Source organism: Glycine soja, chromosome 12 (genome assembly GCF_004193775.1).
Source record: "Glycine soja cultivar W05 chromosome 12, ASM419377v2, whole genome shotgun sequence".
NCBI lineage: Eukaryota > Viridiplantae > Streptophyta > Magnoliopsida > Fabales > Fabaceae > Glycine > Glycine soja.
In genome coordinates this window covers 36,880,691-36,908,454 of record NC_041013.1, presented here as the reverse complement: position 1 = coordinate 36,908,454, position 27,764 = coordinate 36,880,691, and the positions used below count along the sequence as shown (strand labels likewise).

Sequence of the window (27,764 nt, the reverse complement as noted above, 5' to 3'; positions counted from 1 at the left end):
GCCTTGGTGTTTATCTTAACCCATATATAACTTTATTTAGCTTGCAGACCAGTGACTTGTCTGCATCTTCAAAATCAGGAAATTGTATCATAAAAACAGTTTCTTCAAGAGTACCATTTAAAAAGGCATTATTCACATCAAGTTGGAACAATTTCCATCCATAGGATAAAGCAAGAGTAAGAATAATTCAAATAGTTACAGGCTTGATCATAGGAGAAAAAGTTTCATGAAAATCAAAACCATGAACTTGATGAAACCCATTAGCTAGCAATCTTGCTTTGAACCTATTAATTGATTCATCAACATTTTCCTTGACCCTGTCAACCCATTTACAACCAATGGCCTGTCTGTTAGGAGGTAATGATACTAAGTATGATTTTTCAGCAAGGCATCATACTCCTATTGCATAGCAGTGAGTCAATCTTTGTTTGCTAGAGCTTGTTTCGCAGTTTTAGGCTCAAAATGAGTGAGAAAAAGTGAAGGGTGTAGTCTAGGATTGTGAATACCAGATTTAGACCTTGTTTGCATAGGGTGAGTATTGACTGGGATAGAATTGGTATAGACATAGACTCTGAAGCAGATGAAGAAGGGTTAATAGACTCATAATGTTGAGGTTGAACAAAGATGGATGCAGAATAAGTGGAAGGACAAGGTACAAAAATAGTAGTGATGGGGAATGAGCAGATAAGGGTGAAAAACCTAGAGGAACAAGAAGAGCAAAGCTTGAATTAACAAGTGATGCTTGAGATGTCTGGGGAATAGAGGCAACAAAAGGTGGAGAAAGGTTAGGACTTAAGCTAAAATAAGAATCAAATTTTTTTTTGTGGAATTAGAGGAAGAAGAAAAAAGACCATCATAGGGAAATCTCAACTCATTAAATAGAACATCCTTAGATATGTAAATTCTACCAAAGGATGACAAGCATTTGTAACCCTTGTGAGATAAGGAATAACCCAAAAACAAACACTCTTGAGATCGAAAATTGAGCTTGTGTGTATGATATGGCCTTAGTAAAGGAAAACAGGCACACCTAAAAGTTCTAAGAAAATGATAATCGGACTCTTTATTAAACAAAGTAACAAATGGAACAACAAACTTGAGAGAAGTAGTGGGAAGCCTGTTAATTAGATAAACAATTGTAGTAAAGGCATAATCCTAAAATTGCAAGGGTAAAGAAGCATGATGCACCAAGGTTAAACCCAAATCAACTATGTGTTTATGTTTTCTCTCAACCACACCATTTTGGTGATGAGTGTCGAGACAAATAAGTCTATGAGAAATACTAAAAGAGGCTAGATGACTAGAGAAAGGTCTATATTCACCTCCCCAATTTGATTGAATACTCTTGACTTTGGTGTTAAGTTGTAACTCAACCATTGACTTGAAGTTTTGAAAAACAAAAATGGTTTCAGCCTTGGACTTTATAGGAAATATCCATGTATATCTAGAGAAAGCATAAATGAAGGAAACATAATATGTATAACCAACATAAGAGGTAACATGGGAGGGTCCCCATAGGTCAGTGAAAATGAGTTCTAAAGGTAAATAAACAGAAATTGAACTATGAGAGGGCAACCTATGAGTTTTACCCATACAACAAGAAGAACAAAACTCTGTGATGTTTTTATTTAGTTGAGAAATATTACACTGTTTGAGAACAATTTTCATTACATGATCATTAAGATGTCCTAACCTAGCATGCCAAAGATTAGCACTATTGGAAAAGGTAACATCAAAATTTGAAACAATATTAGAGGTATTATTGCCAGTAGCAGCTAAAGTAGGAAACTCGACATTTGGAACAGATGCAAAAGTGGACATTAGTAGAGAAGGATTGCCTTGAAGCTTGAGGTTGTGAAAAGAATAGAGTCCATAAGAACCAACCACTCCTTGTAGGAGAATTTTATTGGTCTCCTGAGATTTCACAAGACATAAATGAGGGTGAAACTCAAAGAAAATAGAGTTGTCTTTAGCAAATTGACTCACACTTAACAGGTTTTTCGAGATTGAAGGAACATGTAACAATTTATTAAGCTGAAAGGTTATGGCAGTATCATTAGGAGAAACAAAAACTAAGGAGCCAGTAACATGAAAACTGGCTCCAAAATCTGGTATCCAGGTGGAGCCAGATGCACCATTACCATGAGAGGAGGAGTTTGTGAGTTTGGCATTGGGTTGGCTGGGACCAGGAACAGTGGACTTAGCATTGAGATTAACCTAAGTATTGGAGGATCTGGTTGAACTAATAGAATAGGGGATAGATTGCAACGTGGTGGGATCAAGAAAAGGTTAAGGACTCATGTGATTGAAAACTGATATCAATTCTGAAATGACAAACATTAGTAGTGTGTCCATACTTAAGATAGATTTGGCATTGAAAATGGGCAATCTGGCCACCTCCACAGCCTCTACTAGAACCACCACTACCACGTACAAAATTTCGATCAGAAAAGGTACCACGACCATCGCCACAACCATACGAGCCTTGAGAGCCACCAGAATTACTGCTTTTGTAAGTGTTTGGTTACGCGTAACCCTGGGTGTCGTTCAATGACACAGAACTAATCAATTGAGCATCTCGATTGTATCATGTAAGTCTGGTTTCATGACCATAGAGAAGAGCTTCGATTTCTGCAATTGACGAAGTGTGCTTCTTACTCTCAATGACAAAGATTATCGGTGCATAATCAGACGGTAATTCTTCAAGGAGCGTATCAATATACTCCTCATGACGAACAAGAACACCTACACCAGCCAGTTCATCTACGTATCCTTTGATCTTGCGCAAATATTCATCAATCGATTTTCCATCAAGAGTGACTGCACGCATCGTTGTGCGGAGTTGACGCGCATAAGACTTAGTGTGAAGACTGAAATATTCATGGATTTTGTCCCAAACCTGATAGGAATGGTCTTAGAAAGCGTAGATTGCAGTCAAATAAGAAGCAATTGGTCTTGAACTTCCCAAGTTTCATACTCTAGATTGACGCAATCAACAATGCGATCATCCTTGACGAGATAACGAGGCGGAATGACCGGATTAATAACAAATCGCTACAACTTGTGTGATTTGATCACTGGTTCAACGTGTTGTCACCAAAGATAATTCAAATCATCAAGCTTCTCTACAATAGAGTTAGGGAACGACTGAAAAATGAGATTTAACTGAACGGAAGCCGTGAAAGCACAGAACAAGACCTTGAAGAAACACAATGATTACAAAAAAATGGCTCAGATACCATTTTCAATAAACTAAAGGAAAAATAGAAAAAAACAAAGAAAAAAAGAACAAAGCTGATTTTATTGATTTGAAAAATTAGTTAGAGGTAGTTACAATCTAGGTATTTATAGACCTCTATACAACAGAACTAACTATAACTAACTCTAACAAAAAGCTAATTAACTGATCCTATTGAGGTGCAATTAGACAAACCCTTATACTCCCTAAATTACTGACTAACACATAATGGACACTCTTAGTGAAAGCTAACAACCCTTACAGTAGATATTCATTACAAAATGGGTGTTGTTAGCACAGGTTAACAACCCTTACAAACAAAATACAAAACTATTTTCAAAGTTATACATTGACATATACTGATATTGACCAGTTGAATGTCACCTTAATAATTCTTCTATTCTTTACACATAAAAGTGTTAAAGTTTTTCATACATTTTCACCTTAATAGTTAGACTGGACAACAATGATGGTGGTAGAATACAAGTAATCCAGAGCTTTTTTCGTTGATCTGCGTATATATAGTAGTCATCTTCCACTCGTCCGTTTGAACAAAGTTCTTTCAACAACGATAAATAACTACAAGTTTGATACACCAAAAGTCCTACCATGACAACATACATATTCTGAAGGGGCATGACATAATATGATCGTCATATATCATTTCAAGATGCTGTCCATTGAGGTAGTACTCTTCCTGCAGCATTTTTACAAGTCACTTGATCTAATGCATCAATTTCTATGATGTCAAAATCTAGGTCTTCATCAGGGCATCCTTGAAAATAATCTTCCTCTGGAGAATCATATATTACAGCTTTTCTGTTTTGTCTCTTTACCATCCTTTTCTTTGAACGACCTGTACTTTTGGTGGGGGCGTCATCATCCTCAGCATTTGCATCTGGATTTCCATTTGACAGTCGTCTCTTTTTGGTAGAATCTGAACTTCCTTTGCTGCCGCTACTGACTTTGTCCAACTTGTAATGTTCATTTATGGTTTTTTCAATGCTTTCTAGTAACTGATCCCCATACTTGCTTACCTTAGCCCTGTGTTAAACCAAAACGTTAATTAATGCTGGTTCACTAACCAGGACACGGCTATTCCCAGAATGAACTTACTTGCCAATGCCATTGATATCAAGGAGTTCTTCTTTTCTTCTCGGCACTCTCTTGCTTATCAGAAGCAACGTAGCATTACTAAATAGAAACATAACTTATCAGATGCTTTTATCATGAGGGTATAGCACACATATATCATATCGTGTAATAAAGCATAAATGGATTTATCATGCAAATTTTATTTTTCAGTTGCATTCTTTAGAATCCGAAACAACAAAGAGTACATGAATCCTACATGGAGAAATTGTTACTTGAATAACAAGAACGAAAATGTCAAATAACTTACCCAAATATGTGGTGAGGCATGACACCGTCTCCAGCTTCTGTAACAAGACTTTTCCTCAACAACCGCAGGGCATTGTATAACTTAGCTGAAAGAATCTGAAGTAGATTTGTCTTAAATATAATTAAAAAAACAGTTAGAAAATTCAAAAAGCAAACTGAAAAATAACCCATCTTTTACATCATCCACTTCAGTTTGAGGTGAAGGAGGGTCAATTTGCATAACATTCAGCTTTCCAGAAGTCAGAGAACCCTTAGCTGGAGTTGCATCAGATTTCCCTGGTTTTGATGCCTTTACCAAGGATGGGAATCTACAAAGGGTAAAAATTCCACTGAGTAGAATATGAACAGAAAAAAAACACAAATGTATTGTGAACTTGAGGCCAGAGAAGATTGAGACGTATTCAAGTGAAATCATATCTATAAAAGCACTCGCATGCAAAACAAGGAACTCTCATGGAAAGTTGTTCAACCAATGAACAAATTAGCCCTTCTAATTCATAAATTTAAGCAAGAAACAGCTTAATGAGATCGACAAACCTCAATATAATTCTCTGCCCAGCAAACAGATTATGGATCTTGGGCTCATTTACCTGAAAAAACAATTCAATGCATTAGAAAACTTACAGTCATTAGAATCTAATTATGTAAAGTAACATAGGAAGCTATATCACTCATTTAAATTCTAAAGCACAATGAACAAATATTAAACCTGTGGATAAAATTAAAATTGCAGTATACAACTTTTGAGTTGCTGATACCTTCAATATTGATGATACTGATCCATAAAAATCACTTTTTTTTACTTCCTCCCAAAGAAAATCCTCCACAACAAGATGATGCAATATGCGGGAAGCCTCACCCTTAGCTAGATGCTTTCCAGCACCATGAAGGCTCACACTCTCATGCCGGTGTTTCTTGACCTTATTTTGGCATTAAAAACATGACGAAGAAGATAATTAATGGCTATTAAGAATGACAACATATTGCAAAGAATGAAAAACAAAGAAAACAAGTAAATGTTTATTGACATACCATTTGGCTTAAGGAACCACGATACACTTCTAATATATGAGATGATGAGAACCTCTGTCCTGTTAGCTTAACAAGTTCAACCTAAGCATAAGACAACAAAAAAAGTACTTGAAACTGAGAACGAGAGGACTCAATATTACAAACTAAAAGAAATTCAATAAGTGGAGGGATGAAAAAAATATATGTATAGAAATTGCTCCCAAACCAATTGCTTTGCAATCTCTGTGACATCCTTTTCAATGAAACTTGTGATCTTCAAGCAATTATCACATGTTTTCAGACAAGTTGAAGAATTGAACTTCTCCCCAAAATGAGCAAGCTGCAGAAGGCGCCGACAATCAACATCATTTTCACAATAACTAACCTGAGACAGTTCCAGAGAAAGAGTTAGTAATATAATACATTTTTTAAAGAAAATATAGAATCTCAGTTCTTTTAAAAATAAAATTACCATTCGCACAAGGTTTTCAGTATTTGTTTCTAGTATCCTTCCTGAATTTATCATATTTGAACGGTTGTATCCAGATGTCATGGAACTTTGCTCTATTGCTCCTTGGCTTAACATATGCTTAACTCGTATCTGTAAATATGAGATGCAATTAGATATAAACAATAAAAGGAGGTAAGGAGGTAGGATCTCAATCATCACTTGTTTCATATGATTTCCCAGTAATATGAATGCTAACTTAGTTTCAAGAAACATAAATTAATATTCAAGAAGTAAAAAGGTTGTAACTGATACTAACATAATCACTGTAGGTATAATATAATACACAGGATGAATGTTGACCATCTCTACCAGCTCGTCCACATTCCTGAAAGGAAAATATATAGCATACATGTAAGCCAACAGAAGCAAAACCTATATTTCTAACACATTTTTATGTTCTGTCGGTACCTGATGATAGCCTTCAATAGATTTTGGGAGGGAATGATGGATTACAAAGCGGACATCAGGTTTGTTGATACCTGAAATACCAACTTTAAAATATGATCCCATTTAATTAATCAATGCAGTAAGCAGTAGCGAGTAAATATACCCATTCCAAATGCCACAGTAGCACAAATTATATTGATCTCATCTTTGCTCCACTGCTTTTGAACAGAGGCACGCTGAACAGGATCCATGCTACCATGATAAAATGCACATTTATGCCCACATTCCTGAACAATGAATTCACAAGCCAAAAAATAGATGTCAACTTCCACAGTTTTTTTCATTAAAAAAAAAAAGAAGCTTGTGAAAACCGGGCTCCATGTGCAGGAAGGTCATGGGAATGCACTTATGTTTTTATCAGATACCCATATTATCATGCAGAAACAGCAAAACATAACACAAACACGAACCATAATGAAAAAAGAAAAAAAAAAGCAAGAGCAAGCTAGAAAAACACAGCCAATTCATCACATCATACTTTCTAGTCAAATATACAAATATAAAGTAATGACTATTGAGAAGAACTAACCTGTAATTTTTCAGCTACCTTTTCACAGTCCATTCGTGAAAGACAATAGACAATGCCACATTCATCAAAATGATTCTCCCTAATGAATTTGTCAATGTCCTCTAAACACTTTTTGGTCTTGGGGATAACAGAATACCTGCAATGTTCAAAATGAGCATGATTTATCTGTTGAAGGTTTAGTAAGAAGTCAATCTTCGTATAACACACCTTAAGTTTGGGCGATTAAAACTTTGCCGAAAAATGATGCAGTTAACAAGACCAAGTGCTTGTACGACATCTTCGTTTACACTAGCTGTTGCTGTAGCTGTTAATGCTAAAACAGGAGTATTTGGGAATTTCTGTTTCAATATACCAAGTCCCTGGGAAAATTAACAGCAGCAATTAAAATTTAAGAAATATATTATCATGTGATTTGCATGAATTTGAAGGGTACAAAAGCTCCAACCTGATAATCTGGTCTAAAATCATGCCCCCATTGGCTCACACAGTGAGCCTCATCAATTACGATCCTTGCAAGCAATTCACGAAAATGTAAATTGTCCAAGTGTCGCAGAAGATTATCACTTCTGCAGTCAAAGTAAAAGCAATAGCATTATGGAAAAAGAAGAATATGGTTATTAAGTTAAAAAATGCATGTCAAGTAAAAATGTTTCAAAGAGTAGAACAGCTATAAAATGAAACTCACCTGGCAACCTTTTCAGGTGTAACATATAATAACTTGTATTTACAATAATCAGAATTAAGTTCTCGGAGGATGTCCTGCTGTTCAGTCCATTCCATATTGGCACTTAAGTAAGCAGCCGGTATATTTGCCTGTATACAAGCCAACAGGAGCTGATAAGCATATGTCTATCTATCAGAAAAACACATGGCATACAAAGAAAGCATACTAGTTACAGAATCAGCAAAACCTGCAATAGGTGCATTATTTGATCTTGAATAAGGGACACAAGGGGAGAAATTACTAATGTTATACCGGGATGAATAAGAGCTGGTAACTGCATGATAAGACAATCCAAAGTTGAAAGGTCGCAATATTAGTAAAATATAGGCAAATCAATCACTAACCAATTAAACATTATCTACAGTCTACATGTAAATTAGAAAGGGAAAAGGCCATAACTCAAAAAAGGTCTCTTGAAAGATCATATTACCTGATATGTCAGACTCTTTCCACCACCAGTGGGCATCAGAACAAAAACATCGCATCCACTCATTGAGGCATTAATGATCTCTCTTTGATTGGGGCGAAATGAGTGATTTCCAAATACTTTTTTATTATTAACCTAAAAGTAAGAAAAAGTTATAAAGATGAGTTACATTCACTGGAAACTGACAATAATTCAGTTAAATACCTCTAACTCTTTTGTCCAAGAAAAATCGTAGCTGCTCCAGCGTTTGTCTCCAGAACCTTCAATGTAATTAACTTCAATAATCTTTGGGATGAACACTTCCCTCCCCACGGAACCTGATGGCATGCTACAATTATCTACAGAAAAAGGTGGAAGAGACTGGAACGACGACCCATATGTCCCATTACCCATATAAGCCTCAGTATCATATCTCTTAGATCCATTACAGAGGACAGTTTGCTGAGGTGTTTCATACACAAAAGATGTAGGTGGTGCCGTGGATGCAGAAAAATGTGACTTTTGCCTTTCCTCATTAAGATTACCAGAATGAATATATTTTTCAAGCTGCTGAATTTGCTTATTGAGCTGTGACCTAGCATTAGCAACAACTTTTATTTTCAACTCAAATGCTATTCAATTTAAAAGGAATATGCTGTAACATTTGTTTTTGAAGTGTAATGATTCAGCATAACTATATATATATATAAAAAATCCATGATGAAGCCTTTGAGCTTTTTCCTTGGATTGTATGTGGTATATAACGAAAATGTTATAAACAGGATAAATTCCAAGAGAAATGCAAACCTATCATGGCGAAGCTTTGCTATCTGTGTAGAATTGAGGTTTTCACCATTGTCAAGCAGCTCATTAAAGATTGCAATTAGATTATCCTTCATATCCTGCAAATGGCTAGCTGCTTCAGGGCAAAACCCTAACTGCATCCAGTTTTAGGATTAGGCATATCAATCTGACAAATAAACATGGATAACTTGTGAAAGATCAAAATGTCTGAACAAAATACCATGTACCCATGCACGCAATCTAAACACAGTTCCGGTGGCAAAACATCATCCCCCTGTCTAGCAAAATTATCTTTATCGGCAGTTGGTGTTATAGGAGGAAGCTTGGATATTGATGGTTTGGGAGTGCAATAGTCCTCAACAATTTGGTCAACATCAATGTTCTTAAAGAGAGAATCATCATCATCAATATCTACAGCCATGCAGTTGGAAGACTTGTTGATTTGGCCTGTGTAATTAGTATGATTGTTTACCGAACCATCCAAACCCCGAGAATTATGATTGTTAACAATTGGAGTTGCAGCAACATCAGGACATCTATGGTTGCCATTCTCATAGCCTCCATGGAAGGAAGTTGTTCTCCTATCTTCATGAAGCTGAGGAGTAACCTGAGTTTTTCCTGGTTGGACATAGTTCCTACTAGAATTTTGTAGACTTGAATGAGCAGCCAAAGCCTGTTGGGAATTGTTTCAACAGAAGTCATAGAAAAATTATGGAAGTCTTGAGTAAGAACATTTGCATTGATTCACAACCAAAAGATAGGGAAATAAATGCCAAGTTCAGGTTGATCTATATGATTATAAGGGACAAAAACCTTGACAGATAGAATGCAAGTTAGACTGAATCCTGCATATAGATTATCAGAGAAAATATATTGATTTCAAAGAAAACATGTGTATCAATAACATGGAAGGGAAACATCATCCCAATAAACAATAAAAATGTTAACCAAAGAGAACAAAGTGATAACATGTAATAAAACTACTCACGCTCATATAACATTTATACTAGTATACCTTCTCGACCTGTACTCTCTGTGAACCTTGAATAGTTTCACTTCGTCGAAATACAAACCTGAAAGAACGAATGCATTAGAGAGCAAGTTAATAGGATGCTGAAATCCAGATATTAATCTGGTATACCAAGTTCCACAGTAATAGCGCACAGTCACAGTTGACAGAAGAAACAGAAAAATGAAAATCCTTTCAGAAATTATCTCTGCACTGACTAGCAAAAAGTGGAGTAAAAATTCATAATCCAAAAACGGTAACTTTGAACTGAAACACATTATACTACTTATACTCCTGTGTTAGCAAAGCAATAATTGCCTATAGAAGTAAATGAAACTTTAGACAGATGACAGAAAGAAATGCCCATACTGTGCACAAATATGATGCCTAATCATTATATGCAAAAGCTTAAATCCCATTGTCTAGGAACTATAGACATGAAACTCAACTAACTAGCAATAGAACAAAGACTAAAATCGGGTAATTGTTGTTGAAGCATACCCGGGGTTTGGTTGTTCGTGGTGTGGCTTCTTAGGTGGGACAGAAAACAGAAAAGTGGAGCTCAAAAATTTGGCTTGGGAGGAGAAATTCTCAAGAGCATTGGCATGCTGCAACAAATTGACCTTGGGACCCTGGCCCGAATTGGCTTCACTGTGAACATTCAAAACCTTATTAGAGACTAACGATGAAGCACAGTGATGGAAACAAAAAAATAAGGAACATTACATTACCCATGCCTCATTTCAGTACCAACCAAACAACATATTCCCTGCAGATTCAGAATTCTTTCAGTTTCAGCGATACGATGTTATACAGAAAAATGAGAAAAAGCGTTGGCATACCATACCATACCATACCTTAGCTTAATTTCAGAAGAGAAATGCGATAGGAAAGCAAACCCTAGAAAAAAGTGATTATTGCGACGATTGGATTGAAACAGAATGAAAGAGGGTTCTCTTCTTCCAAATGCTACTGCAACCAAGCATTGGCGGGATTTTTCATTCCATCTTTCTCTCTCTCTCTCTCTCTCTGCAAAAACTTATCTTAGATTACGAGAAATTTAGATCATTCGGATTCAGATGAGGAAAGTTTGAGATTTTGCGCGGAAAGTTTGAGATTTTGCGCGGTGAAGAAAAGATGAGGGAAGGGAGAAAAAATTTAATTTTTTTTTTTTGAAATTATTATTCTTTTTTCTGTATTTTATTTTCGTTTAATTAAACATACCATTTAGGTTTGAGTACGTAATTAGAAATTTAGATAATTTAATTTAAATAATTTATATAAGATAGTAAAATTGAAAAAAAAAAGGTTAACAAGTGTCTTTATAAAATTATTAAAGAAATGAAAAAATAAAAATATTTTATAAAAAAACCGTTATCAACATATTTTTAATATATCTTTTTGTAATTTTTAAGAATTTTTTCCTTAATTGAGAATGTTCACTATAATTAAATTTATTAACTTCACTTAAAAAATATATACCATATTTAGTAATTACTCAAATCATTAAATAGAAGATTGCTTTTCTTTTTTTTGTATTTCAATTTCATAATTTCCAAGAACAATATTACTAAGAGAGCAGCCAATATGCTATAGAGAGAGAGAGAGCAACCAATATATATGTGGTTTGGTATGCAGTGTAAATTTGATTGGATTACTTATTTTCATATGAAATGGTATTTTTTTGGGGGAAAATGCATTTTGAGCTTGTGAGTATACAATTATTAGAGTTTTTGTCCAAAAAAATAATTTATTTAACAATATTTTATTGTGTGTTTACGAGTATGTGTATTAAAATATTAAATTCAATCTATTAAACACTTTAAATATATTTAAAAAAGTATTAAATGATTTAAATTATATTTCAAAATTATTAAATATTTTACATTTTTCTGATACATTAATATTTTTTACATTTTTATATAATAAATATATTTAAAAATTATATTTTGAACTTTTTGGTCCCTGTTTGTTTGAACATTATTTTTTTCTTGCTTCAATTCAACATTTTTGTTTGTTTGGAGGATTCATCTAATTCTACCTAGCTAACAATAAGGTTTAGTTATTGGAAATATTTTAATGCCGTCTTATTTCCACTTTTTTAACAAATTAGCTGTTAACAATATAAAATTTTAGAAAAATAAATTTTGAGATTTCACCTGTTTACACTTTATTTTTTTTATAAAATTTGAAAAGTATTATTTTGATACTTATAAAAAAATTTATATTAATTTAGTCCTATAAAAATAAAACATATATTTTATGGTCTTATTTTGTTTCTCTATCTTTCTAAAAACACACAAAAGACCATAGAATCCAAAAACTCTCAAATAAGTCCAAATTATGTTTTGTTATCCTACACGACAGAATAACATTGAACTAATAACTGAGACATAAGACAACTTTTTGTATTATAGGTTAATGCACATTATAAGTAATTTTGTATTGTATTTTGTTTGATGTATTTATGTACTTGACAAAATAATATAAATTTTACTATAAACCCTTATGTGTATTAGCAGTACTTTGACAAAGCAACAAAAGGAGAGACACCTCCACAGAGGAGGCGTGGCCTCTAGCATAGGGCTTGACGGCGTGAGGGTGCCATCAGGTCACGATGATGGTGGCAGCAACATGGCAACACAACGTTGCCTCTCCAGAATTGAACTAGAAGGAAGAAGACAACGATGAAAATATTTAAATAAATTAACAATGAAAAGAAAGAAATAATGAGCAAAAAAGAAACAACAACAATCTATACAACCCTCGTTGGCGACCAAGGTGCCTATGCTAACATCCAAAGCAGCCCTCGCCGACAGTCAAGATACAACGTTTGGAGAGAAAAGTTGAGAGAAAAAGACGCATATGGAAAAAAAATGTAACATAATGAAAAGTTATTGGAAATTTATTTCTGTTAGACACAAAACAAAAGGTTATACAAAATTTAGTGAATTACAAGTTTTTGAGCATTTGTCTCGTCTATCATTTTTTATTTTGTATTATCCCTTAGTCATTTTTTTTATGTTAGATAAATATCTATGTTGTTTAGTCTCTTATTTCTTGGCCAATCAAATGTACTCCATAGTATAATTAGGTGAAATCTAGAAGGAAAAAAACAACAACTTTTTCTAAATTTAATACACTGTACGACTAAAATGAATTTAATATAAATGAATTTGTATTTCTTTATCCCCTAAAAAAAATACTATCATCTACAGTACTGTATTTTATCTCAGTGTTGTAACTTTCGCGCATCCATCGAAACAAAAATTAATCCTGTGATGAATGTTATGTCAAATGAATGAAAAGGGCAAATTTGCTGGATGAATAGATATAAGTTAGAAGATTATTAATTGTGTTATGAGGACTGAAGCTAATGGCGTCTCAGCTGTTGTGTATGTGTATGTGTTGTGGTGCTCAGCCTCAGGTAAGTAAGTAAGGAATCATATCACTCAACAACAACAAACCCAGAATCATTGAACAACACAAGATAAGATTTTTATTTTAGATAGATAGTTCATAACTCGTCGGTGTATGAAACATGTGTTCCTTGTTAACACGTTATTGTTCTGTGTTTGTCTCTATCCCATGGCAGGCAGCAGCGTTTATGAGGTTGTTGGTTTTCTGGAGGAAATTATAAAAAACAGAGGAGAGAAGAGAGACAATATGTATGTGGAGGAAATAGAATCATTCTATTCTAATTCAAATTGTTCTCAGCAGTGATACAATAAATAGCAAAAGATAAACTAATTAGATAACAAGATATTAGCAAAATAGAATATTAAAACTAACTTGCTCCTTAAAGATAGAAACCACTTATTGACTAGACTAATCCATTAAAACTAACTTACTCCTAAAATATAGGAAACCAACTTATTTACTAAATCTTGTTTTAAAAACTGAAAAATAAAATATTATGCAGTTACAAAAGTATATCTTCAACACTCCTCCTTACTTTTGGAACGGCAAACTTCAATTCTTTGAGTTCAAGTTTGTTGATAGGTAATGGCTTTGTAAACATGTCAGCTAGTTGATCTTTAGACTTGCAGTAAATTAAGTTCACTTCTCCACTTTGTTGCATCTTTATCAAATAATAGACCTTGATATTGAAATGTTTAGTCTTCCCATGACACACGAGATTGTTTGCAATAGCAATGGCTACTTGATTGTTAACAAAAATTCCAGTTTTGTTCTTTTGAGAAAATAGAATGTTTGGCCTTGTTGTAGTGAGATACATTAGACATCCAATCAAGCTCCCATAATATCATTCATCAATGTTATCAACACCTTGTTCCTTGTTGAACTTCTCCTTTTGATTCATTGGTGTGTTAACAGATTTGCATTCCTCCATTTGAAACTTCTTCAAATTTTCTTTTGCATATTTCCTTTTTTTCATGTTTAGCATTCTTTCAAGATGACAATGATCAAGTCTCTTGTGCCAGAGTTTCGTGGGTGTGACTTGAGTGAAATAGGTTGTATGCTCCTCCTCTGCTGGATCAAATGAGAAGGTTTTACCTTTCATTTTAACCCTTAGAACTTCCCGGCCAACAATGTCATAAATAAAGCAATGTTGATGTTCAAAGGACACTTTAAATCCCTTTTTAATCAACTGACCTACACTTAGCAAGTTTTGGTCAATGTTAGGTACATAAAGAACATCTGATATTAATTTAATACCTGAACATGTTGAAATTACAATAGTTCCTTTTCCTTTTACTGGAATATAGCCACCATTCCCAATTCTGACCTTTGAGACATTAGTTGACTTCAAATCCTTGAATAGAGTCTTATCATATGTCATGTGGTTCGTACAATCACTATCAATCAACCAACATTTAGAACTACTCCTCATCGAATAGCATGCTACAGCAAAAATATAATCTTCTTCCTCCTGCTCAACAACTTGGGCATTGGTTTCTTGCTGCTGAAATTTGCTTTTACAAATTATAGCTTCGTGTCCAAGCTGATTGCACTTGTTGCACTTTGCGTCTGGCCGTTTCCAACATTTGTATGGTGGGTGACCCAATTTTCCGCAATGCTGACAAGGTGAATAATTTTTCTTTTTATCCTTACCTATGTTTTGGTTGTTTGCACTATTTTCGCTGCTTGCTGATTGATTTTTCTTGAAAAAATCCTTTTTGCTTTCATCAACTTCATGATGTTTGGCGGGCAAAGCACCTTCGACAACACGATCTTGCCTCATCAACCTTCGTTGCTCTTGAGCTTGCAGGGCATGTAGCACTTCTGCCAATGCGATTTTCGACAGATTCTTTGTGTTCTCCAATGAAGCTATAGATGCTTCATACCTCTCCGACATCGTTACCAAAATTTTCTCTACAATTCTCGAATCAACAAAATCACTTCCTAACAACTTTATCTTGTTGGCAATACCCAACAAGTTGTTTGGGTATTCTTTGATTGTATCTGACTCTTCCATCCTTTGAAGCTCAAATTCCCTCCTTAAATTCAGTACTTGCATGTTTCGTATTCTATCATCTTCAGCGTATTCCTCTTTTAGATAATTCCAAATTGCTTTGGGTGATTTAAGAGTCATGATTCTGATGAATATCATTTGTGAAACACCAGTGAACAAACATGATCTCGCCTTTGCCTTCTTCACCTTTCTTTCCTTGTGATTTTTAATTTGGGGCATGGTGGGATTTTCAGGCAGCGGATATAATTCATAATCCTTTTCCACAACATCCCACAAATCCAAAGACTCCATGTAGGATTGCATTTTCACTTCCCAAAAATCATAATTCTTTCCCTCAAAGATTGGAAGAGTTATGTGGGAAAAACTTGCTTCACCTTCCATGGTAGAGATCCCGTAAGAATAAGGCTATGATACCAATTGTTGGTTTTATGGAGAAAATTATAAAAAGCAGAGGAGAGAAGAGAAACAATACGTATGTGGAGGAAATAGAATTATTCTATTCTAATTCAAATTGTTCTCAACAGTGATACAATCAATAACAAAAGATAAACTAATTAGATAACAAGATATTAGCAAAACAGAATATTTTCCTTAAAGATAGGAATCACTTATCGACTAGGCTAATCCATTAAAACTGACTTACTCCTAAATGAAAACCAACTTATCTACTAAATCTTATTTTAAAAATTGAAAATTAAAATATTATGCGGTTACACAACTAAAGTATATATTCAACAGAGGTTCCCATTTTGGAATTCAGTTCATCCAAAGAATCTAATGAGTGTAAGGGTACTGCAAGCAGAAGCAGATATGAAAATCCCACACGTGCTGAGTGTTGCTGGGTCTGATTCTGGAGGTGGTGCTGGAATCCAAGCTGACCTTAAGACTTGTGGGGCTCGCCGTGTCTACTGTTCCACTGTCATTACTGCTGTAACTGCTCAGAACACTGCTGGGGTTCAGGGACTCAACATTCTACCTGAGGATTTTGTTGCAGACCAGTTGCATTCTGTGCTCTCTGATATGCATGTTCATGTCGTAAGTCTAACTAATCACTGTCTCTGCAACACTTATTATTTTCCAGCATCTTCATGGATTGCTAATGTTGTTGTGTTGCTATGACTCTAGGTCAAAACTGGCATGCTGCCCTCTCTTAATATAGTCAAGGTCCTTTCTCAGACCCTTAGGAAATTTCCCATAAAAGGTATTCACTTGTACAAAAATCAATTCCCTATCTAGTATTTAATTGCAATTGGAGTGACTTCTATGCTCTCTGTCTTTGCTGAAGGCAGCTCTTGTGGTTGATCCTGTCATGATATCTACCAGTGGGGATGTACTTGTTGGTCCTTCCGTTCTTGCTGGATTTCTGTATGTGCTTATGAACTTTAACTGTTCTGTATCTGTTTCACATGAAAGCATTATTCATATTTTCAGTCTTCACAACAGGATCTAGATTCAAATGATGTCTATTGTTTTTTTTTTTAATAGTTATTGGTGGATAACTTTAAAACAAAGATATATTCAAAATTCAATTTTATTTTCATCTTTGTTACTGCTTCTAAAATTATTTCAAAATTCAGATTTATTAATAAAACTGTAGAAAATTGGCTCCTCTCATTTATTGGATTCTGAGTGCAGGGAGGAGCTGCTTCCCATGACTGACATTGTAACCCCAAATATAAAAGAGGCATCAGTTTTACTTGGTGGTGTGCCACTGAAATCAGTTTCTGACATGCATACTGCTGCCAAATTGATACATGATTTGGGTCCTAGGTTTGTTGCTGTTTAATATATTTGGTTCTTCCAGTCTAACTAAATCATGTTTTAAAACTATTTTTTGTCTCTTACTGTTTTACTCATAGTTATTTGTCTATGCTTTAAGAAACTTATATTAATATCAAATATAAGTTTTTTCCTTTAGCAGAACTTAGCTGCACGAGTAGTAGACTTCCAACCTTAAACTTCTAGTTTGGTAAAGCTTGAACTTTACAATATGACTCATGGACCTTTTAAAATTTCATTTTATATTTTTGAAGAAGTTCAAACTATAAGGAAATAATATCAGTAATTGCAAAAGCAGTACTGAAAAATCAATCTGTTAACAATGATAAATTGGTATATTCCTCCCTTTACTGAATTTCCTTGAAGGAGAAACGTGCCTTACTAAAGTCATACTTCCAAATGGGTACTATTTAGCAAATTACTTTTACATAGATATTAGAACTATATAGTGAAATGAGCTTCTAAAATCAGAAGAACATAGGTGAAATTGTATGATATACACTTTCTGCTGAAGTTGAAATTCACATGACATATTTATTTGTAAAAATATTTGCCTGTATTGTGGTAAAATTGCATAGCCTTCATTTTTTTTCTTCTTAATTTTCTTCAGACTTTCCCTAGAAACTTGGGTGAAAATATACTCTTGATACTGATTATATCTAATTGCCGATAGCTTGATACAATATCCAGAACATGGACTCAGACTTCTAGCAATTTTTTTCCAAAAGAACATACTGTATTTATACATATCTCATGCAAATCACTTCTAGTGAAGTTTGATAATCTATGGAAATGAAGTGTTTCTTTAATTGAATATTTACTATGGCCTTGAGGGCCTTAGTAGTACTTTTGGAATTGAGAATACATTCTGTGCTTATCATACCGATGTTTATATTGACCCACACAAAGTAGATTATTAAATTGTTTCCCTAAAGTAATGATGCCCAACAATTGCTTTGCCTGCTTTCTATTAGCAGAAAATTGTGATGTTGTTGTATATATATAAGAGAGTTACAATTCATGGATAGAGGTCAGAATAATAAATATAAAAAAACTTCAACTTCAAAGTATTGTGCTTTTACTGATTATTAATTTTCATTTGCAGGAATGTACTTGTCAAGGGTGGTGACCTCCCTAATTCGTTAGATGCTATTGATGTATTCTTTGATGGTGAGATTCAAGTCTTTAATTCTGAGACACAATGCCCCCCCCCCAAAAAAAAAAAAATTCAACAAAATCTATGAGACATAACCTCTTTCCTTTACTTTTTGCTAATGAATGTCCAAATCTTTGTTAAAAATGAACTCCATTTCTAGGTCTTGAGTTTTGCAGGTGAGGATTTCTATGAGCTGTGTTCTCCGCGTGTAAATACTCGCAATAGTCATGGTACTGGTTGTACCTTGGCATCCTGCATAGCAGCAGAGCTGGCAAAGGGTTCATCAATGCTTTCTGCAGTTAAGGTTTGTTCAACTATCTCAATTGAATTCATATTAATATTGAAGGGTCTCATTGGGCAATGCCTGTGATTTACTCCCTTCTTTTTCCTCTCTATAAATAAAAGAGATTGGAAGATGGATTATGGTATAGTTGTAATACTTTTTACATATTTGGATTCTGGCAGACAGCTAAACATTTTATTCAGGCCGCCTTGGATTATAGTAGAGACATGACAATTGGAAATGGAGCTCAAGGCCCTTTTGACCATTTTTTGGCACTTAAGATCAATCAGAGTTCTTATAGGCAGAATAGGTTCAATCCAAATGACTTGCTGTTATATGCTGTAACGGATTCGGCTATGAATAGGAAGTGGGACCGTTCTATTGCTGAAGCTGTTAAGGCTGCTGTAGAAGGAGGTGCTACCATTGTTCAAATAAGGTTTGTTTCTTCAAACAATGTTTTACTTTTTTTGTACTATCCTATACATGTTATAGAATATCTGAGATTCTTGCCATCAGTATTTCATAGCGGATATAATTCTCTATGGTTTCAGATTTCTCATCTCTTGTACGTGCAATCAAATACAGGTCTGCAAAGTATATGCTATATTCCACTTGATATTTATATCATGACAGTTTAAGCTGCGTTACCACATGCAGGTCTTGTTGAAGTTTGTCTTGCAAACTTTCTTGTGGTGCTGCCTTTAACTGTTTGAAATCAACTAATCTCATTCAGATGATTTTATCACCACCAAAATCTGTCTACTACATTTCTTTGGTCATATCTCAGCTCAGCTTAACCTGTTACTTAACCTAAACGTCTCTGGCTGGCTATCTAACATTGTGCCTTCCATGAAAACCGATATGGTATCATAACTGAAGTGATATTAGGCTATCCTCCAAAGAAAAGCATTCTGCTGAGACAATAATTCCTGTTGTGCCTTAACTACCAAATACCAATTCATAAAGTGAATCCTGAGATCAATGATTGTTTGATTTTTTTTTTATCCGAAGACAGTGTCAGGAGGTATATAATCACTCGTGCGTCCTACTCAACCAACTGAGCTAGACCCCCTTGACTCAACGATTGCTTGATCATTATTTGTCTGTGATTACTAATATTAATTGAATTTAGAAATGTTTGTTTTGTCACTTTATTTGAAGTGTATGATGATGCATGCTTGATTTTTACTTCCTAGAAGGACTTAAGCGCAGGCATTGTTACAATAAATGTAGAACATTCAAAATATCTTGTTTTATTACTTAATCAGGATTGAAAGTCTACTACACATATAAAATGGAGAGTAATGCTTTGTCTTCTGGATCACTTAGAAACACAACAGAATATTCAGTCCCTATTCTCTCATTTTCCTCAGTCAATACCTAAATCTCCACAATTTCAACAGGCACGAATTATTTTATCCTGATTTACGTCTCTGATTTTTCAGGGAGAAGGATGCTGAGACACGGGATTTTCTTGAAGCTGCCAAAGAATGCCTCAAAATATGCCATTCCTATGGAGTACCTTTACTTATAAATGATCGTATAGATGTGGCCCTTGCTTGTGATGCTGATGGTGTTCATGTTGGTCAGTCTGACGTGCCTGCACGTCTTGCTAGAACTCTCCTTGGTCCTGAAAAGATAATTGGTGTATCATGCAAGACGCCTGAACAAGCCCACCAAGCATGGATTGATGGTGCTGATTACATTGGTTGTGGTGGTGTTTATCCCACTAATACAAAGGCAAACAATCGTACTATAGGCTTAGAAGGCTTGAAGGAAATATGTCTGGCCTCTAAACTGCCTGTGGTTGCGATTGGTGGCATTGGTCTGTCAAATGCACGTGAAGTCATGGAACTTGGTGTACCAAATCTCAATGGGGTTGCTGTCGTTTCTGCTCTATTTGGCAGGGAATGTATTTTGACTGAGACAAGAAACCTGCACGCATTAGTAAGTTAGGCAGCATTATTGATACAATGGATATACCAGAATGTGGGAGCAATTTTGCTTAAGTTCTTTCTAGTCAAGGAAGTGATTGCAACAGTTGTAGTTGCTTTCACCTAGGATGGAAATATACAACTGCATATTCTTTACGGCGCCGTGCTGAACTTACAAAATACCAATAAAGTAATTTATGCATTGCTCGATACTAGGGCAGAACAAAACATTTGGAGGCTCATTCATTTGCCTATGTTGAATGTTCGTACCTGCTGATTTACATAGAATGATTGTTCGGGAAAATTATTCTGCTTTGCATTTTGTTCTTTTTTAACAGTGCTAGCAGTAGCATAGATGTTGGGAAAGCCTTAAAATAATCAATCAGACAATTTTCAAACCTGCCTTTTACCAATGATATAATGCCTTCGAATCCGAATATTAAAAAGTTATTAGTGATTTAAGAGAATCATAGTTTCTACTAATTTTTACAAGACCGTAATTGAATATTATTCTTTTTTTTTTCATAAATTGAAAGTTTTGAATACATGTTACATAAAGATTAATTGGAATCATAGATGTGTAATAGTTTCTTGCTACTTCATAATTTCTCTAAAACGTTAACTAAATAGAATATTGACCGGGAAAAAAAAACAATTTTTTTAGCTAAATGTCAAAAAACACTTTTGCTTTTTACGAACAAAACAAAACGTAAAATAAAATGTCCTTTAGCTCAGACTTGTTAACACCCTTGTCAATTGTCTATTTTTTTTCTCTTTTTTCCCTCTCTATTCGAATGGGGACTTGGGACTTGCGAGCTTTGTCTATAAGATTCCTATCGGTACAACAACACTGACCCTTTTCACTTGCATTCAAATTAGAAACTTCAGAGTTGGGTACTTTGGTAAATAACTAAATATCATACAAATAAAACAGTTTGTTATGCTAAAAGGTTATGTTGAACTAAACTATATTTTGCTTTCCACGACGTCAAGTCATAGCTGAGAAACAGATAGCTACGAACTGAAACAGGCATCACTACTAGCATAGTCATAAAACCAGACTTAACACAAGGAAACTCTTTTAGGCCTTAAAACTAAACCAAAGGGAAAGGAAACGGATACAAGAAGACACTATACCAAGCATTTTGACCTCCAAAGAGAAGCATATGTCCCTAAATCCCTACTGCGAGATAAATAGGGAGAAGAGTGGGATAGAGAGCAAAAAGGTCAGGTTAATACTTATAATATGATCATAATTAACAACCAAACACAACCTTAAAAAAATGTACAGTCATTTATCAAACTAAATGTCCCATGTGGAAAACCTAAATTTTATACATACGAGCACAACACACTCACCTTAGTAGAACTTAGCCAAGTGCAAAGGAAACCAAGAATCTATTGCTCTATCTAAGAATAAACACTTTTTAACTGACATGAAATTCCCCACTTGCCTGTGCTTCCTTGACTCTCTTTTCGTACTCATCTTCTTCAGCCTCGGTCACTGCTTCTTCTTTTGTTTCATCCTCCTCTTCTTTTGTTTCATCCTCTTCTTCTTCCCCTCCCCAGCCAAATCCTCCAATTGACCTGGATGCTGGAGGTGGAGTCTTGGCCTCCTCAACAATATTCATGATGCCCTCTATACTCTGAAGAGAAAAGGTTGGGTTTTCTTTTCTGTAGTAGGCAGCTTGAGCTACTTCTGTTAATTCCCTGGGCAAGTTCTTTAAAAACCATGGATGGGACTTGATTTCCTTAATGGTGATTCTCTGCAGTAAATCACAATATAGAATGACAATTTAGCACTACACTCCATTAGAGGACATGTCTGAAACTTAGCAAATGACTGAAAAAACCACTACAAAACAAAAATATGATTATGAAATTGTTGAACGATTATGAGCTAGCTTCTAGTGATATCATGTGCAGGTAGTATGTACATACCCTAGCTGGATTTGCCACAAAAATGCGAGATAGAAGATGTCTACAGTCTTGAGATATGTGAACATAGTCTGGGATCTTGTATTGAACAGCCATAATTCGCTGTATAAGAATGTTAAAAGTCAGAAAGTATGCACAGTTTATAAATTAATCAACCGAGACGGAAAAAACTACTCAAAAAGTACATTGATGGTTTTCCTGAAATTTTTGGGATCGTCTTGGTCTTCAAATGGGTATGCTCCCACCAGCATTACATAAAGAGTCACTCCACAGGACCATACATCTGCTAACTGAACAGAAACAAAACAGCATAGAAGAACTAGAAAATGAACATCATTGATATATCATACACAGAAAACAGCATAGAAGAACTAGAAAATGAACATCATTGATGTACCATACACAGAAAACTCATTCAAGAAAGATTTAATCTATCCATGGCCAACACCTGTGCTGCAGATTTTGCATTGTAAACTACCGAATTCACACATACTATTTTTTCCATATTATTTGGCTAGTTAAATTTGGGCACATCAAATCATTGCGCATAATGCACAATTTCACATATATTAATTACATGTGACACATCATGCATAACTATATTGCTTAAAGACCTTGTGCCAAAAGAAATTATTATCATCCTATGAGAAATCCCTGCATGTGTTGAACCATTCCAAGACATTCTTAATCTTATACCATGATAGAAATAAAATTACCTTTCCATCATATTCTCTACGTGAAAGAACCTCTGGTGCAATGTAGGCTGGGGTTCCCACCGTTGACTTAGGCCTAGAATGAAGCAGAGATGACTGGAAAATAAAAGGTTATCAGAAGCAAAACTAATTAATAATTTATTAAAGCAATCGGTGTTGATATCACTCCATAATTGAACCTTAGAATAACCAAAATCACAAATTTTGAGCCGTGGGGCAGGGCTGCCATCCAATAAGGTGTTCTCCAGCTTCAAGTCTCGATGGCAGATTTGCTGCAAAAGAAGGAAAATTACAAAGAAAACAACCACAAAGGAAGCAAAAAAACAAATTACCATCAGAACAATCCACTCTCAATATAATTATTCTATTCACCATGGAATGACAGTAGCTAACTCCTGAGATGAGCTGCTGGAAGAAATATCGAGCCTGGAAATGTAGAGGAGATTACAAGAATGAGAATCAAACTTAGAATCCCCCAGCACTTGGTTCTAAGAATGAAGTGGGGAAAAAAAGAAAAACAGCTCTATGCCTCTAATAAGTGGGAAAGTGGAAAAAGAACAACTTCTCAAATGAATTGTAGTTAAGCCTCGAAATTTTTAATAGCTAAAATTGGCTACTTCAGTTATTTTAACAAGTAGCATTTGTTTGAGATACAATGTCATTTCATTTTCTACAGAGGTTCTTACATAAAAAATCAGTTAAGAACATTGTAATTTGGAAACTCTTGCATAATTTTATTTGAAAAATGACCTCATCTTCGCTGAATCTTCCAGCACTGCAAATCCTCTCAAAGAGCTCTCCACCAGCTGCATACTCCATAACAATACCCAGATGTGTTGGAGTCAGAACCACCTGCAAAACTGAAATCACATATTAAACAACCTAAACATGACACTCTCAGGCTCAGGCACAACAAGAAGATCATATCATATGAACAGAGTACAGACCTCCTTGAACCGAATAATATTAGGGTGCCGAAGACTTCTATGGTTTATGATTTCCCTCGCAACATTCTCATCAATCTGGAAAACACCAATCAATCAATTCAAAAAACAAAACATGACAATACATGTGCTATCTAAACATGAATCGTGTTTGGATTATAAATAATTGACAAGAACATGAATTTAAAAAAAGGATTAGAGTGAAAGTGAAGCTAACCTTGTGACCCCGTTCAATGTATTTCATGGCAACAAGCTCCTTGGTGTCTTTGTGACGCATGAGCCTGGCCACACCGAAATTCCCAGATCCTATATCCTTGACGAGCTCGTATTTGTCCATCCCGAATCGGAAATTTGACAGCTTTGAAAGCGGAGAGCTCCAGATCGAAGAAATGGAGTTGGAGAATGGAGAGAGAAGACTAAGGTGCAGAGCAGTTACGCAAAATAAAAGGTGGCGAATTTATGAGAGAGAGAGAGAGAGAGAGTGGGATTTGGGAGAGTTTCGAAGGAAAGCAAAGAATCGTGTGCGCAATTTGCAGCAAGGTTAATGATAATTTCGGGATTTGAACAATTGAAGGAACAGAGGAGTTGCAACTTTAACGCAGGAAGAAAGAGAAAAGAGAAAAGAGAAAGAGACAAAGGAATTGTTATTTGTGTGTGCGTAGCGTAGCGTAGCGTAGCGCAGTAGTACTACAGAATACAGAATATGAATATGCTATCTATCTATCTATCAGCATCTCTTTTCACTCATCCTTTTCAAATTAATCTCACTCAGATTTTACCATTATCGTCCAAAATAATGTCACAATAGATCCTTTGGTTGAAAAAAAAATTACCCATTAACCATAATACTGTATTGAAGTTGTTAATTAATCGTCACATTGTTTAATAAAAGTATTAATGAAAAATTGTTCAGCACTCAGACTCGGACTCAGTATTTTCATATGCAATATTAGAGTCAAAATGTGCGATAGTTTTCTTGTTCAACCCTTATACTCCTTGACTAATGAGCAATGCTTTTCTTTGCAACATCTTTTCTTCATCTCTATCGATGTATTTAACGATTTGACATTGTTTTATTGAGGTTGTGCCCAATGTTGTTGTTTCTCAAGAACTTGTGTTGTCAGTTCCTTCTTATGGAAAAATTACAAAGGTAGAAGGATCGTATGAAGGGTCTACCTTCCAAGGGGCATAAAGGGAAATGCACTTAGGATTCTAATAGAGCTTATTGTTCCTCTGCTATGTTTTGGTTCATCACCTTATTGTCGTTTGACCATCCAATGATGAATCGAGCAAACTTGTGATGCACATTGCAAGGCATGATTAGATAAAAATTGGAAATGTATTCTTATGAATTTCAATACAACAAATGAAGAAGGAAAAAATACATGTTACTTTCAATCGGGGAAATTCAAAAATATTTTTACTCCCGAAATAATAATTTCTTTCTTATTCATTTTGTGTATTGGAATTTGAAATTGTGTTTTAAGATTTGTAAATGTACTTTTCCAACTTTTATCCAAACAATTATTAGAAAGAAAATACTTTTGAGTTCTTTTAACTTGAACTCCAAACATGCATGTAACACGTATTGTTTTGGTCATGAATTTCATTTTATTTACGACCACTTTTTATTTATTTATAAGAAAACAGTTATAGTGTGCATTATCGCATCATTGTACGATATAAATCACACAAAATATGGTTTGAAATTAAATAAAAAAAAGATAGTACACGCATGTGTGTTAGGTACTAAAATAGAATAGAAAATGAGAGAAGCATAGAAAAGTGAACATAAACACCGGCAGCAAGTGGAGAGTGGATTTGCATGAGCCGCAAAAATGAAGTTGTACGAGTCATGAGGGGGATTTTCTTTTTTACACCCAATACTTTTTTAAATTTTTTAAAATTATCTCTGTTAATAAATATACAAATTTCTAATCTATGATTCATACGGATTATTAAAAATATAAGTTTTACGAAATAAGTGTTGGGTGTAAAAGATTTTTTTGAAAGAAAATCTCTTCATGAGGTTCTTTAGCCTAATGTGGAGGTGAAACTAATTCATTCCATAAATGAAGTCCATCGTGCCTCATCATTTCACCTCTCAGTTTTTAGCATTTTCTCAGCTTCTGGAATTTCCTTGTCCCTCACTCCAAAATTCATTCATTTTTTCTAAATCACATGATTAGAAGTTTAGAACAGAAAATGACATTTCTATGCGTGTGCATCATCATTATATTCACCTTCATTTTTTGACTTCTTGCTTACTAACTAAGTCACCTCTTTTATTTGGGCCTTGGAGTAGGAGGCAGCCCTTTTGTTTCCCCTTTTTAGTTTCTCCCATCTCATTATATGTATGTCGTACAATGGTGTAATTTTACTGCCTTTCACGATTCATATTTCTTCCATTTTTGGTTATGTTTCTATTTTAGTAGTTCAGTTAAGATAAAGCTATTATTATTATTTAGAACTATTTTCTTAACCTTTATCTCGAGATAATAATAGTTGAAGAGTAAAGAATAGAAAAAAAAATATTTGAAACCGTGATATTTAATTTATTGATAATATTTAAAAATATGAATCATTATTGTAAATTATAGTATCATACGCTCTATTTTTTTATAATCCAAACATATGAATTATTATTATAAATTTTTTTTTGCACCTATAACTATTTTATTCGACTTGATTGCCTATGGTAAAGAATATCCGTGGTCTATAAAAAAATAATTCTCATTCTTACATGATTAAACTTAAAAGCCATGATTTTAATTTCATATGTCGAACAGACTTTTAAAGATTTTTTTTTTGAAGTCAGACTTTCTTATTAAATTATTGTCGCCATCTCGCATTTATGGGTATGGGGTCCATTTTTTTAAGGTCAACAGACGTGTGGGCCATGAGGGCCTGAAGCTTCATGAATCAGAATCTAGCCATGGCCCATCCCGTTGGATCGATTCTATTTTTTTTTTTTTTTATCATAAATCGATTCTTTTGTTGTAAAGTACGCGATACACCAAAAGCCCAATTGAAACACCAGTGCCAAGTTTTCAGCACATATTAATTTTCTAATAATAATAATAATAATAATAATAATAATGTCACAAAATAATAATTTACTCATTTGTATTCTTACATTAAAAATTAAAATTAAAATTTAAAATAATTTATAATTAGACATTTTAATATTTTTTTTCTTCTCTTCTTTGGTTGTATATTTTATACATCATCATTGCAACTAATTATTTTTTCCCAATCATATTAAATTATTTTATTTTTTATATTTTAAAAATTTACCATTAATTAAAAACAATCTTATGTGTTTATTTCAAGAATTAAAATTTCATTTTCAAATATAATTTAGAAATATAATACTTCCATAATGGTTACAAACTTATTTTTTTAATAAATTATTAACTTTTAATGAGTATTTGGAAAAATAATAATATCATCTTTGACTTCATTCTTGTTAATAGGATGAAAAGTGATATTCTCTTAAAAAT

The 27,764-nt window shown here is 34.3% G+C and overlaps 3 protein-coding genes across 5 annotated transcripts; 1 reads left to right on the top strand and 2 right to left on the bottom strand.

Annotated features, from left to right (window-relative positions):
- Positions 1 to 3,480: 3,480 nt before the first annotated feature.
- On the bottom strand, positions 3,481 to 11,209 carry LOC114380494 (ATP-dependent DNA helicase Q-like 4A). Of its 2 annotated transcripts, XM_028339581.1 has the most exons (25): positions 10,938 to 11,207; positions 10,812 to 10,849; positions 10,582 to 10,731; positions 10,087 to 10,144; positions 9,292 to 9,744; positions 9,075 to 9,205; positions 8,493 to 8,862; positions 8,292 to 8,423; positions 8,049 to 8,135; positions 7,823 to 7,950; positions 7,583 to 7,703; positions 7,345 to 7,496; positions 7,138 to 7,273; positions 6,712 to 6,835; positions 6,570 to 6,640; positions 6,418 to 6,486; positions 6,123 to 6,251; positions 5,877 to 6,035; positions 5,672 to 5,752; positions 5,398 to 5,559; positions 5,177 to 5,229; positions 4,818 to 4,947; positions 4,641 to 4,735; positions 4,355 to 4,432; positions 3,481 to 4,282 (listed from the first exon to the last, which is right to left on the bottom strand). In XM_028339581.1, the coding sequence occupies exons 2-25, from the start codon at positions 10,820 to 10,822 to the stop codon at positions 3,904 to 3,906; spliced, it is 3,459 nt and encodes a 1,152-aa protein (XP_028195382.1). In that variant the 5' UTR covers positions 10,823 to 10,849; positions 10,938 to 11,207; the 3' UTR covers positions 3,481 to 3,903. The 2 variants fall into 2 exon arrangements, 1 of the variants encoding a protein (XP_028195382.1); XR_003659759.1 differs by lacking the exon at positions 3,481 to 4,282 and having other exon boundaries at positions 4,353 to 4,432; positions 4,641 to 4,725; positions 10,938 to 11,209.
- Positions 11,210 to 16,274: 5,065 nt separating this feature from the next.
- On the top strand, positions 16,275 to 20,970 carry LOC114380012 (thiamine biosynthetic bifunctional enzyme TH1, chloroplastic-like). Its single transcript, XM_028338895.1, has 8 exons — positions 16,275 to 16,549; positions 16,640 to 16,715; positions 16,804 to 16,879; positions 17,150 to 17,284; positions 18,399 to 18,463; positions 18,626 to 18,753; positions 18,915 to 19,168; positions 20,178 to 20,970. The coding sequence occupies exons 1-8, from the start codon at positions 16,292 to 16,294 to the stop codon at positions 20,686 to 20,688; spliced, it is 1,503 nt and encodes a 500-aa protein (XP_028194696.1). The 5' UTR covers positions 16,275 to 16,291; the 3' UTR covers positions 20,689 to 20,970.
- A 908-nt stretch (positions 20,971 to 21,878) lies between these two features.
- On the bottom strand, positions 21,879 to 24,945 carry LOC114380013 (serine/threonine-protein kinase SRK2A-like). 2 transcript variants are annotated; one of them, XM_028338896.1, is made up of 9 exons: positions 24,479 to 24,945; positions 24,265 to 24,339; positions 24,068 to 24,169; positions 23,690 to 23,743; positions 23,497 to 23,589; positions 23,321 to 23,413; positions 22,790 to 22,894; positions 22,608 to 22,706; positions 21,879 to 22,432 (listed from the first exon to the last, which is right to left on the bottom strand). In XM_028338896.1, exons 1-9 carry the CDS (start codon positions 24,596 to 24,598, stop codon positions 22,094 to 22,096), a joined length of 1,080 nt encoding a protein of 359 aa, XP_028194697.1. In that variant the 5' UTR covers positions 24,599 to 24,945; the 3' UTR covers positions 21,879 to 22,093. The 2 variants fall into 2 exon arrangements, with proteins under 2 accessions (XP_028194697.1, XP_028194698.1); XM_028338897.1 differs by lacking the exon at positions 24,479 to 24,945 and having other exon boundaries at positions 24,068 to 24,177.
- Positions 24,946 to 27,764: the final 2,819 nt, after the last annotated feature.

Coding starts and splice junctions, on each gene's coding strand:
- LOC114380494 (XM_028339581.1), bottom strand. Junction 9,206..9,291: donor ATTGCGTGCATGGGTACATG/GTATTTTGTTCA, acceptor AACTGGATGCAG/TTAGGGTTTTGCCCTGAAGC. Junction 4,948..5,176: donor GGGCAGAGAATTATATTGAG/GTTTGTCGATCT, acceptor TACCCTTTGTAG/ATTCCCATCCTTGGTAAAGG.
- LOC114380012 (XM_028338895.1), top strand. CDS start 16,292: ATGAGTGTAAGGGTACTGCAAGCAGAAGCAGATATGAAAATCCCACAC. Junction 16,716..16,803: donor TAGGAAATTTCCCATAAAAG/GTATTCACTTGT, acceptor TGCTGAAGGCAG/CTCTTGTGGTTGATCCTGTC. Junction 18,464..18,625: donor TATTGATGTATTCTTTGATG/GTGAGATTCAAG, acceptor TGAGTTTTGCAG/GTGAGGATTTCTATGAGCTG.
- LOC114380013 (XM_028338896.1), bottom strand. CDS start 24,598: ATGGACAAATACGAGCTCGTCAAGGATATAGGATCTGGGAATTTCGGT. Junction 24,170..24,264: donor ATATTATTCGGTTCAAGGAG/GTCTGTACTCTG, acceptor TCAGTTTTGCAG/GTGGTTCTGACTCCAACACA. Junction 22,707..22,789: donor ATTTCAGGAAAACCATCAAT/GTACTTTTTGAG, acceptor ATTCTTATACAG/CGAATTATGGCTGTTCAATA.